This window comes from Rhyacophila brunnea, unplaced genomic scaffold (genome assembly GCF_057557595.1).
Source record: "Rhyacophila brunnea isolate RB1 unplaced genomic scaffold, BYU_Rbru_1.0 scaffold_24, whole genome shotgun sequence".
Classification (NCBI taxonomy): domain Eukaryota; kingdom Metazoa; phylum Arthropoda; class Insecta; order Trichoptera; family Rhyacophilidae; genus Rhyacophila; species Rhyacophila brunnea.
The window spans coordinates 6930654-6943944 of NW_028232904.1; the positions used below are offsets into that span (position 1 = coordinate 6930654).

The 13291-nt window shown below is 38.8% G+C and overlaps 2 protein-coding genes across 11 annotated transcripts in view; one reads left to right on the plus strand and one right to left on the minus strand.

Moving 5' to 3' along the window:
* The window catches only part of LOC147068969 (uncharacterized), a 619588-nt gene that overhangs the window by 510494 nt on the left and 95803 nt on the right, over positions 1-13291 (minus strand). The gene's annotated exons all lie outside the window — the stretch shown is intronic.
* Positions 10611-12880, plus strand: LOC147068970 (uncharacterized). The gene is made up of 2 exons (XM_085951545.1): positions 10611-10759; positions 11301-12880. The coding sequence occupies exon 2, from the start codon at positions 11336-11338 to the stop codon at positions 12878-12880; it is 1545 nt and encodes a 514-aa protein (XP_085807671.1). The 5' UTR covers positions 10611-10759; positions 11301-11335.

The window sequence follows — 13291 nt, forward strand, 5'->3', positions numbered from 1 at the left end:
TCTTTTGTGGTACATTTTTAAAATGACACTTGTATGGGAACTCGTCATCTAGTAGTATATCAATGCTCGGATGATATTGAGGTACGTGTCTGAAGGCACTAACCAACTGGTAGATATTCATAAAAATGGAATGGCTAGATAGAGGCGCCTTAGATCAACCGTTGTCTATTTCACCGATTTGAATAATAATAAGTTGTTCTTAAGTGTATGTACTTGGTTGCCTACGTTTTGTTTTTATCTTTCATGCAGACGTAGGTGCATAAAATGTGTATAAAATAATGTACCTAGTTACGACTATACAATGTATGCGTTAATGTAATTGTTATATTTATGAAGCTTCCCATATATATGGTAGACGAGTATATAATATGCATTATTATGAAGCAGGTATGTGACTATAATTGTATCACAATCTAATTAGGTTTTTAGAATTCTTTATAATTCAGGCTTCAGAGTTAGTCCATTGTTTAGGTATGTACCGCATAAGTACAGCAAAAATGTATAAGACTTTTTACTCGAATGCTGAATGAATCCCATTGGTGGTTTTATCAGACTCTCATTGAACATGCAATAACTTTACACGGCTAACTACGATTTTTGTTTGAATAGAAACATAATTAGACAATATTATTATCAGTTAAGTTACTGTCGGATATTGTCTGACTGACATTCTTTCAGCTCAGTCACTGATATTTCTGTATTGAAGTTAATTTTAGGCTAGTACCCACCACAATAAGCAATCGTATTATAATCGCCCATACATGCAGCGTTTATGTCAAGAAGAACGCGCGGTGAGAAAATAAAACCATTTATCACGTCCACGGCGAAAATGCTTTTGCCATTTTCCACGGGAGTACCAGCCGAAGGCGCCAACTTCGCGGCGAAACGATTGCACGCCACTTGGCGTTTATGGGGAAAATCGATGTCCGGTTTTCCATTAAACTTCACGCGATACAGTAGATAGAACTATAAGTGTTTACTTGTTTACGCGTGTAATCGGTATTATTTACCTATGGCAATTCTTCCCAACCTTTCACGGCAGACTTCAGAGAGAATATTTTGGATCAATGCTTGAAAGAGCTACTCATAATACCTACTCAAAAAATTATAAAGATGGGCTTCTTTTTCAATTCTCGATATATCGTCGAAAAAGATTGCTGCAAATGATAGATTTTTTTTATATAATCGATAGGTGATCTTCGTTTCCATTAAACCTAAGTTCAGCAACTGAATATCTTCGAATTAAACTAAGAGCTAGAATTTAGTTTCTCAACCTTTTACACCTGCGGACCACTGAAAACAGGATAAAAGTTTTGCGGACCGCACAAAAATAAAACATATTATTTATATAGTACCTACCTAACGTATAATACAGTCGGATCGCCGTTGATTTTGTCACGTAAAACTAAAAATCTATTTTAAGAACAAAAACACAATGCACAACCACTTGCGGGTGCACGGGTTTTGAATATTTTATTGGAATTATTAGCATTGGCATTTGGACGCCAAAAATTCGAGGACCACCAAAAAATGTCTGCGGAAATGTTGAGAAACTCTGAGATGGATCATTATTCCATCTATATGCGCACCCTTTACTTTCATTGAAAGATCAAATGTCGTAACATTTAATAGTCGGTTTTGCCAAAATCATATCTAAAGGTATCAGCCAGCACAGTCGGATATTGCCATACAATAATGTTATACGTAATTTTAATTCTTTTCTACTGTTGGAGTTAAATCATCGACCAATCATTTGATAGAATGCTATTACATACTAACTTAATTTTTCCAAAGATTAAAATCCATTGTCTGCGAGTTAAACGAAATTCTATTTAGTAGGAAAACGGCAGGAGCGCGTGGACGAAACGAAATGGTGAAATATTCAGCAGGTTTTCTGAAGAACTACTCCAAAATAATGCGGTAGCTTGATAGAAGACGAAGATTTGGGTGACGATAGACCCCATGGAAGCGGGACCTAGCGGAGTATACACAGAAGAGTACATAATATTATGACCACGAAGCCGATTGCAATGTCTAGGACAATTGCATTAAATTAAACAAAACCATTCACACGAAATTACATTCAAATATTTATTGCGTTCGTTGAAATTGGGGGCATGTTAAGAAACTGAAAGCGTTTTTTTATTATCCATAAAAATAAATTTACGACATGAATAAATAAGTAACAATTGAATTCAAATTGCACAAAGTATTTAGGTAATATACCGTATTATTATAATAATTATCGATTCAATAAATAGGATGAAGAGGAGGAAACGTGGATAGGTCGTAAAAATGATATGAAAGAACGACGCAAGATCCCTTTCAAATAATGAAGACATGTGACTAAAGGAAAACGGTGGTGGAGGCCAGAACTAGAATTTCGTTATAGTGCCATTGCAAGAAGAAGAAAATATTAAAATAACAAATGAAAAAGAATAAGCAGAAGACATGAAACAGAAGTACATCTGCAAGAAAACTGTGGAGTATGGTAAGCAACTGTGACGAGAACTGCCTTTGTATGTAGGTAAAAAATTATAAAAAACAAAAAGAATAACAATACACACGTAATCGGTTAGCATTGCGATACATACGCAATGCTGACCAATAGTAACGTTTAAGAATCTGGTGTGACAAACGAATAAATAAATTGAATAAACTACAAATCTATGTCAAAAATGTATCCAAGATCAGTAACAAAATATCTTTACAGATCTGTATTTAATTATCAATAATTGTGATGACAATAGTAAAACACAAAAACATAACTTAAAAACTCAATGGTAGCACTCGAAAAAGAAATCATGCCAAAAATAACGTTAGGAGACCACGATTAGTTTGGATTTAGTAGACGTAAAAGCAAGTCTTTTTTTTTAGAGTTGTAAATTTTTGGAGTTGTAAATTTGCGTCACGCAGTGGAGAGCTTAAAAATAAGTATAAAAACATACTACCATCAAAATACAGCGCAACAATGGGAAAAACAACACAATGAAAAACAGTCTGTCTACGCAAATTTCCCGCCCTTGCGTGTTAACGATACGCGGCGAAGGGCGGCGGGTAAAGGCGGGGACCAGTGCAGCGCCAATAGGCGGGTAAGTCAGATCAAGTGGGGCGGATGAAACGGATTCACTCTCGGTTTCAATACATCGTAATACAAGTACAGACTGTTGTACAATTCATCATTGATGAGCAAGTGGTTACGTAGTAGAAAGTCGGGTGTGTCTCTGTGCATACTACACGTTGTTTTATCACTGTGCGCTGCACACATATATATGCTATTGTAACTGCTGTCAGAAATACGACGTATAATCATAATTAACACATTATTAAAACTATATCAACGAAACGTGTCATATAATGAAACATATCCGGTCACAATATACCTACACCTTCATCTGTGGTGCATGTATATAAGAGATTGTTTCAGGTGTTTGGTAAAATTATCCGTAAATATTTTCCATTTGGAATCACATTTTGAGCTTTTTTTAGCTTTTCCGAGCTGCCAATCGAAAGTATCCCTACGAGAATCAGACGTCAGAGCTTTTCTCTACAGTCTACAGCTCTACACCAATCTATACCTAGTCTTTTTGTAGGTACCCACGGTAAAGTAATTCGTGTTTCCAGGACAAATTTAATGTGGGGTTTAAAATTAACAACGAATGGTCACGGTAGCGATAAAGAATAAGAGTTGTACATTTAATTATCATCTGAAGAAAACTGCCCCGGGATCAAATGATATATCATTGTGATCGTGCATCATCTCGCACATTGAAATTGAATAGAACGGGAAACATAAAAAATAAAGAAGCGGGTTGACTTCTGGGACTTTCTTCTGTAAGGTTTAATTCTTGAGTGTGGAGAAATATGGGTTAAACCCAGTTTAGTATTTAAGGGCAGTCGGCGCGTTTTGAATTTCTTGCGTTTTTTTAAAGCCTTGGTTCGTGGCAACTAGCTTTCGGGTTTCTATTTTATTAAGCGGCACTGCGATGAATACGTTTCCATGGTTCTCTGAGGTATAAGTAATTGTTATGTTCAGTCAACTCTTTTTGATTCAATCAGTAATCTGAGTGTCACGGAGACTTGAAGCTTTCGAGATGTGGCTGTATAGACGCATCCTCAAAATTCCTTGGACTGACCGGGTGACAAATGTTGAAGTTCTCAATCGAATGGGTAAGGACCGAGAAATTCTACGTAGTATCAAAACCAGGAAACTACAATATCTCGGCCACATTATGAGAGGACATAAATACAGCATTCCCCAACAAGTCATTCAAGGAAAGATCAATGGGAAGCGTAGCAGAGGACGGCGCCGCATTTCGTGGCTTAAGAACCTCCGTGATTGGTACGAGTGCAGCTCCACAGAACTGTTTCATGTAGCAGACGACAAAGATAAGATCGCATTGATGGTGGCCGACCTCCGCTAGGGGATGGCACAATAAGAAGTAATCTCAAAAACTTTTAGTTAATTTTCAACAGCGTACGATAACTAAATACTTCGAAATGCCGAACCAAATGTCAGAACACAACACGTTTTAAATAATATAATATTATCAGGATTAAATCTTGTCAATAAAAGGACGTGTCCGCTGTCCCGAACGATTGGTGATGCCCAACACCGTATTTGAAAATGCTCATCATTTTGTAACTTTCTACGCGTATCGTTTGGATAACACTGAAACGAGAGTCACGATTCTTTTTAACGGATGGACAAAAAAACTCGGTTCAAATGTCAGCAAAATTCTGACTTGAGTTCTGAACCAATCAGCGGTGACGGCGATCACGATCGCTCGCGACGACCGACGATATTTGGTCAAGATCAAACCTATTATAATACGTCTTATTACCTACATACATCCAAGTGGCGCAATACGATATTAAATTTAAAAAAAATTGACACGGCGTTGTCGAATGCAACAGGCGACTTGTCAAGTTTTTATGACTGGACGTGCTTATTCCATGTTCAATTGTATAGTTTTTATTAGATTTGTACATACTTATATATTCCATTGTACTGCGAATTCAGCAGTAAAAAACTGATTTGCACACTGTAACGTCCCCTTCACTGATGTGATTATAAATGCACTACCAACGGGGGGAGAGAGAGACAGACGGTGATTTAAACTAGAATAAAAACTTCCACGTGGAAGGTTAATTAAGTTAGATATTAAAATAAATAATAAATATTGTATAATTGAATGACAGACGGACGGACTCACTACAGTTTGACAGTGCCCAAACAGGTGCTAAACTCCGCTAAGTGGAAATTAGCACGACTGCTAGATTAAGCAGTACATAATAATATCCATAATGATTATTACGCCGGTAAAGAAGCGATGATCGCTATTACGAAACACTGCAATCAGCAATCACGCCGTCTAATTGTTTTTGTACAAACGAGTCGAGCAATGGCATTATTAGACAAGTACATAAATAAGACACGCAAGTCTGACAATAATAAATAATTAACATGCTCGAGCGAATCCAACATATGGCGATCGACACTCCCTACAAGGATTCACAGATGCCACAGTAAAGTTGTCGACGCATTGAAACGGTGTTTCTAATAAATTCATTCAACCGAGATCAGAAAATGTCGCGATTTCAATCGGGTCACCGAGCGAATATTTATTGGAATCGATTAATTCAAATTGATCCCTATAAGTAAAATGTACAATTGAGAAATACTGCCAAGTTTTCTTACTAACCCACGTGCCCCTTAAATTCCTTACTAATAAACTACACTCGCTTTTCTCACCAAAGGCCTAATATTATCTCGAATTGTCTACCTAACTTTAGTCATCCTTCATAGTTTACAGGATTTAATATTACCATTTGCTTTCAAGTATCCATCAGTTATTCGGTCATTATAGGCAAGAAAATTTACTCAAGTATTGGACGAATTTAATAAAAACATGTTAAACCAGTAATAAAATTGTCAGTTAAAATTTCTACAAGATTTAAAAGGTGATAACTGATAACGCTGTTAATTTTACATAACTTAGCAATTACCATAACACCGATCGGTATCTTATTGTTAAATCTTGAGTTTAACTAATCATAATTGGTGTATATCTCAAGTGTCGAAGTTTATCAAGAGTACTTGTCTTATATAATCAACAAAATAAATCCTACGATAAAAGGTAAGTGGGCAATAAAAAGATAATTCTACATTCTGAGAGATAAACCAAAGCCTTTTAATATGACGTATATCTGCCGTATAGACGTTTTCTCGTAGCAGTCATCGCCCAAGGAATTATTGTAACATGTAAATGTAAATTATTATAGAAAGCTGCATAGGACAATCCGCGGTCTATATACTCAACTCAGGTTATGTTCGTCGATCTACATTTATTTCCTCGGGTGTCGTCGTATGCGTCCGTTGTCTCACTATATTAATTTGTTAATTATTATTTATTAAAACTACGAAAGTTTTGGCAATATTATGCATCATCCCAATATAATATTCATCATCACTATCATCAGCCGGAGTCGATCCACTGCTGGGTGAAGGCCTCCCCATAATCCACTCTTCTGGGTTACAATCTGCGTAAATTCCCGAGACACGTTGACTACTACTTTTAATTTTACATTATTCATAATAAATGTCTTCTAATGTGCACTGTCACACCATTGAGGAAGGTGTTCACTGACATTACAGACATCTTAGTGTCATTCCAACTGCTTCAGCCATTGTTAATGCAGTCGCTCCATCCAGACGGCACACTGCCACGCCTCCTCCATTAGACGCTACAACCTTATTCTCAAGGCTGCTCGGATGTCTTCAGTGCAGTGCGTAAGACATTGGTTTCATAACCGGGCGCTCCGGATACGACTCGGTGAGGTTACAATACAATGATTTTATTAAGGCCCAAGTGATTATGATTGTTTCAATTCCATTACTACTACACTAGTCAACACAGTTCTCATTAGGCCTCGTGGTAAAAAAAAATACTTACAGTAAAAATAATGTCGTCGAAGAAATGAATTAAATTTCATATTATGTATCTATATGCAGTAGTAACAAGTGGGCGATAAATGTGTAGTTTTATGATAAAGTTTGCAGTTAGTGAAAACCTACCTTTCAACATAATTTTCAATATTGTTAACAAATCCACACAAGATGTGTCATCCATCTGTGGTATAGGAAATACAGAAATCCAAAATCACTCGGTTTAACTATGCCGGGAATATATTAAAACGTTAAATTCATTGTTATGTAGATAAGTAGGTGTATTTTTTTATTATTATTATAAATACTTAAATCTTTCAATCCGTTCGCTTATCTGTAACGTTAAGACAAGCGGCTTATATGTAATCCTGGATTTGAACACAGCACAATGCACAATCACGCCCCTTACACCAGAATAACAAGCGGAATCACAATACCGCCGATCGCATATGTTATACAATAAAATAACGAGCCATTTTGATACTTCGAACGCATACAATGTTTTCCTGGATACAATACTCTTTTTACAAAATACTACGTAATATTCCTTCAGCTGCGCTACTTATAAGCGTAAATGCCTAGTACTACAATAATAATAGTGTGCAGTCTCATAGCATGGCCCGAAGAAAACAAGCATGTTTTGAGAACGTAACGCAAAACATGGCTGGTTGCCAAGAAAATAAATTATTATTCTTGTTCAATAGACTCCGTTGCTTAGCAATCAAATTTCTCATCTTATTTCCTAGTTTTAAACTACCACTGAAGTATAGTATTTATGTACCTACGTTCATAACTGTTCTTTGATACATTTTGTTGTGGAAAGAATCTGACTATTGAAGACAAATTATTGGTACCTACCCTCATAGACAGGATCTGTCCGGTCAACTGAATGTAGAACTATTATAACTTACATTTAAAATATTTAAGAATTGAAACAACGTGAGACCTTATATAGATAAATGTATGCATAATATTACTCTCGTTTGCCTTTTTTCTGTCTGCGTGTGATGTCACATACAGATCTGCGTGCCACGTGGTGCAATTTTTAATTTCTGAATTTCTCTGTTACTAAGAGACCAACACACGTAAACACGGAGAAACAAGCACACGTGAACACGGAAAGCAGACATTTATTTTACCTTTTTAACACCTGCGCAATATATAGGAACAATGGGAGTTCCGAAAGATCTGTTCGAATTTGTAACCGTTGATTACAACTGTTCGAATCAACTTCCATTTGTCTTTGGGAACTATTTAAATTGTTGGATATCTTCCATCCTTAAGGCATGGCCGGATATTGCGTATTCCGCACCTCTCACCGCATTATAACTAATAAGTAATAACAGTATGTTTGCAAATTTCGTCTATTAGATTACGCTTCCAAAAGCCTTGAAAATTTAACGCTCGATTGCAGAAATAGAGAAAAACGTTCGAAAAATAGTGCAAACAAGAGGTTTATCTAAAAAATGTAATCTATTTCAATAAAAAACACACACTAGCAAACAAAAGTTTAGATTGCATAAACAATCCGTGGCACGTTGCAGCAGATAAAAAGAATTTTAGGCAGGCTGATAAGTAACAGTCAAGTTGCCAAAGCATCGCCAAGAAAACGTGGTCTCAGCCGAAATACTTTGGAGGTTATTCTAATTACTCGAAATCTCCCGACATAATTATATTATTATCTATCCTTTCACATGCTTCCCTATCTGGGAACTAGTACCAAACAGTCAAACAGAGAAAACGGGACAATTTTAGATTAAGTAAACTAGTTCTAGAGTCTAGTTCGTAGAGGTGGCCATCTTTGTATAAATACGAAGTCGTACAAAACGCAAGTTGTTTTTTTGCAATACGTATTTGATTCAGTGCAAGAACCCAATGGACAGGGCCAACAGAGTTATGTTCGGAACAATCGTAGGACGATTCGTCCCAAATGAAAAAAAAAATGTAGATTCTTTCAATTGGCTTAAATTCCCCAGTATACTACTACATAATATTACGTAGTATTTCTATAAGACTAAGAGACCTTAGCGAATTTGTTTTTGGGACACTCGTCGCAAAAACTTTTATGCTCACCGTATACGACAACCACTAGATGTTTAACACATACTGAACAATTAACCGTCGCAATAAATAAATATGATAAACTACCGTCGATAGCCGCTCTGTGTATAGAATAGAGTGAATAGACCACTGGGGTGTCTAGATCCGAAAACCTCCCTCTTGTGTGCGTGCCCACTGAGAATACGATCAGTCGATATCAGTTGTTATTCATATGATCAATATGCTGAAGACATCTTAAGTCGGCGATAATGAGACTGTGATGCGAAGGCGGCCTAGTGGGCCAAGGGCGGCCGTGCCTCGACCAGAGGAGAAATGGTTCGATACCCACCGCCCGACGTGACCCTGGTAGCGTTAGTACATGCGGGCGAATAAAATTAGTACTCTTTCACCTATTACGTGAGCCGGTATGAGCCGCGTTTAACACATTGATCGCCAACTAGTTTTACATAAAATAGTTAAAAAATGATTATTTGTCTCTAAGGTATTATTTGATAGGTAATGAAAGAATATAATGTTTTTTTTCATTTTGATGATTTTTTTACGTAAATATTGGTTTTTATGATGTGCCGGCCACATGTGTCCGTCGCGGCGCCAACAAGTTAATTTATTCTATTGCGCCGGGCCGGCCACTTCGCCGGTCACCTGTCCATATGTGTTGACGAGAGCATGGTGCCATTTCGCGGTCGAATTATATTTAGATTTAGATAGTATAATAAACAGAAAAGGCACAAATACGGAATAAAAGTTTTCAAATTGGGTAGTATAATACCTGGATACACATAAACTGGAAATATACGTATACATACCTTATAATCATTTTTTTTATTCTATTTTTTTATTGTTTACATATTTTTTATAACTTACATTTTTATAATCTATTTAATTTTAATTTTTATATCAACAAAAACACATTTAAAATTTAAAAGGAAAACTTTTTTTTTCATTATGTACATTCTTTACATTAGTGAGCCTATATTTTGTGACTGGGAAGACATATTTTCAGGCCAAGTGGCAGTAATATACAGAAGGGCCATGCCGGTCACGGCGTATCGAAAAATGCACAGCGCGCGTGCCCGCCGGCGCTGTAGAACAACTCTACTCAGGTCTTCTTTGCCGGTCACCGGTGACCCCCATGGCCCCCTGAACGTAATCCAATGCCGGTCACCGGTGACCCCCATGGCGATCAACGTGTTAATAAGAGAAGCTATTACATATTATGAGTGTCTTACTTATGTGACTGGCTTTGCCACAAACTCTCGAGTAAGACGTACATCGTGTAGCTCCCGGGTCTTTTGTGCTTTAAAAATCGAAAAGTCATCCGATTTTGAAAAAAAAAAGGTTTCTCTGTTTTGGCTCATGAATGTCAACCTGGTGATACAAAACTTTTCCGAGAGATTCCTCCGGAAAGCCGTAAAGCCGGAAAATCTTTTTGAATGTTAGTTTTTTGATAAAGTGTCGCGAGAAAGTGTTTCAGAAAAGTCAGTTTTTGCTCCCAGGCGTCGACGGGAGCCCCCTTGCATTCGAAGTCGTCGGAAAGTTTTGGGAAAATCTCAAGGTTCTTCGTGAATCGAGTGAAAAACCATTTTTTTTTGTCTTTTTTGTGCTATTTGTGACATTGTGAAGGCCCCCTTTGGGCTATAGTGATAAATTGTTTGTGGGATACAGGCGTATGTGCCCTCAACGTTTTGGTGTTTGTCCGAAGAAATTCGGTTCAGACCAACCGATTCTAGCTCCAAAAAACCATAATTTGTATTGTACCATTCCCCGAACACGTGCAAATTATTCATGTTTTGATTTGAACGATTTCCAGAACTTTCTCGAATGATCTGGAAGAATCGAATTTCGAAATCCGCATAGCAATTACACTTAACTGCAAATCCTTCTAGAAGTTTCTCGAAACTACTGGAGCAAATCGAAAACTTCGAGGGACTTTTTTATTAATAATATTACTTGCATATATATTTTAAGTTTAAATTTAATTTAGATTATTTTATTGAATTGAATATTATCATTTACCTAGTTTCTTTAATAAAGAATATATATTTTATATATATTTTTTAGAAATATTTTTTATTTTTTTTTTATAATTCTAAAAAAGGATTTTTTAAATGGTTTTTTAATATTTTTTTTAAATAACATTTTTTTTTTTTCTTTAAATATTTTTTTTCAATAATTTGAAAAATATATAATTTTTTTTTTAATTTTAAAAAATTTTTTTTTTTTTACTTTTTCTTTTACTTTAGTCATTTACTTATGCCACTAATCTTATATATATATATTATATAATAAGCTTCTCCACAGCAACTCCACAAGAAAAGCAACGGCATGGGAAAACCTGCAGTCGATCCGCCCCCGGGAGGGGATAAGCCAATAGTTCCCGAGGACTGGTACAATACGCAATCCGACCCCTCCTCCGAGGACTCTGACACAGATGCAGTGCTTGACACCACCAAATCCGAAAAGGAAACGGTGAGAACTAGGGCGGAGGCTGCCACAAAGGCGAAAATCCTTGCTCGAAAGGCTGCGGATCTGAAAGCGGAAAAAATCCTAGCGGAAGCTGCCGTGAAAGCCAAAGCATCCGAACGCCAAGCGGCCACAGAAAGAAAAGAGAAGGAAGAGGCGGCAGCCACCAAGGCCAACAAGAAGGTCAAAAAGGTCAGGAAGGAAAGACGTTCCCTGGCTGAGGAAATACCACAGGACTCCGAGGAAACCCCGAGGCCAAACGCCAAGAATCCAAAGAGCGTTGCCCCTCCCGGGGATAGGATAGCCGACTCGGATGTTACGGACTCACAAAACGGGGCTACTAAGGTTGCTCAAGCAATCCAAAGAGTGAAAGAATTACTCACCGGCGACGGAAATATCCCCGCATCGACAATTAAGGCGATAACAATGGAACTGGAGGCAGTCGTCGCGGAGACTTGGTCTCTCGCAATCAAGCTTGAATCCAGCAAAGCCATACTGGAAGATCGTGCCTCCTACATAAACGCGGTTGCCGCTGCCACTGGTGACGCAGTCAGTGAAGGAACCAAGTATTCTTGGAGCGACGTCACTCGAAAAGGCGCCAAGCCGGTCAGACAGACTTCTCCGGAATGGCCAATTGTGCCACCAACAACCGCCGCAAGGCCCGGCGTGTTCTTTTTTCCTACACAAGAAGGAATGGAGTCTCCGGCCACTAAAGAAGTCGTCAAGAAAGCCATCGTGCCCGCGGAACTAAAAGTCCAAATAACGGGCTTGAGAATGGTACGTGGAGGTGGGGTAATCATTCACCCCAGAACCGAGGAAGAGGCCAAACGACTGGCCGCCGCTCCTGGTCTAAAGGAGGCCGGTCTCCGGGCTGAAATCGCAGGAAAAAGGCTCCCGCGGATAATTGTATTCAACGTGCCGGTCAAGACGACGGAGGACGACCTTAAGGAAGCCATTAAGGCCAACACTCAAGAGGTCACGGGTCTCCCCTCGGAGGCATACCGCCATGTTAAACTGAGCCACAGGGCAGGCCCCAGAATCGGAAAATGTCACATGGTGATATCAGTCCCGGCAAAGGTGAGGGAAGCGCTCATCAATGACGGGCGCATATATATGGGATGGGAATCCTTCCCAACCAAAGACTTTTGTGGCGTCGTCAAGTGCACAAGGTGTCACTTATACGGCCACATGGCAAAGAATTGTTCGGCGAGAAGCGCCACATGCGGCCATTGCACCGAGGAAGGACACGATAGGGCTGAATGCCCTAATATTAAGGCCCCCGGAAAGTGCCCGGCCTGCGCCAGGCACAAGAAGCCGCATCAACATGCAGCGATCGACCCTGATTGCCCAGCGCGCAAGTACGCAATGGCACAGGAGCGGAACCGAACGGATTATTCGATTCAATGATTCGGTTCGGTCAGTTAAATGCGGGCAAAGGGAAGGCTATAACGGCGGAGCTGATCAAGACGGTTCGGGAAATGGACATCGATTTGGTCCTAGTGCAGGAGCCTTACTCCTACGGCCCCAACCTGGGTTTCAGTGGGGGTCGGGTAATGCACCACGGCCTGGGGTCCATGGCCTGCATCTTCGTTGCGAATCCTACCCTAGTGGTGCTACACCTAGCCCACTTGTCGAGCGAACTCTTTGCCGTAGCGGAGGTCTCCGACCGATCGGGGAACTCCATTGTGGTGGTCTCTTCTTACTTTAAATTCAGCGTAAACATCCTGAAATGCGTCGAGCAGCTCGATAAAATTCTGGTTGCATGCCGCGGCAAACAGATTATAGTGGGAGCGGACGTCAACGTTCAATCATGGCTGT

Coding starts and splice junctions, on each gene's coding strand:
- LOC147068970 (XM_085951545.1), top strand. CDS start 11,336: ATGGGAAAACCTGCAGTCGATCCGCCCCCGGGAGGGGATAAGCCAATA.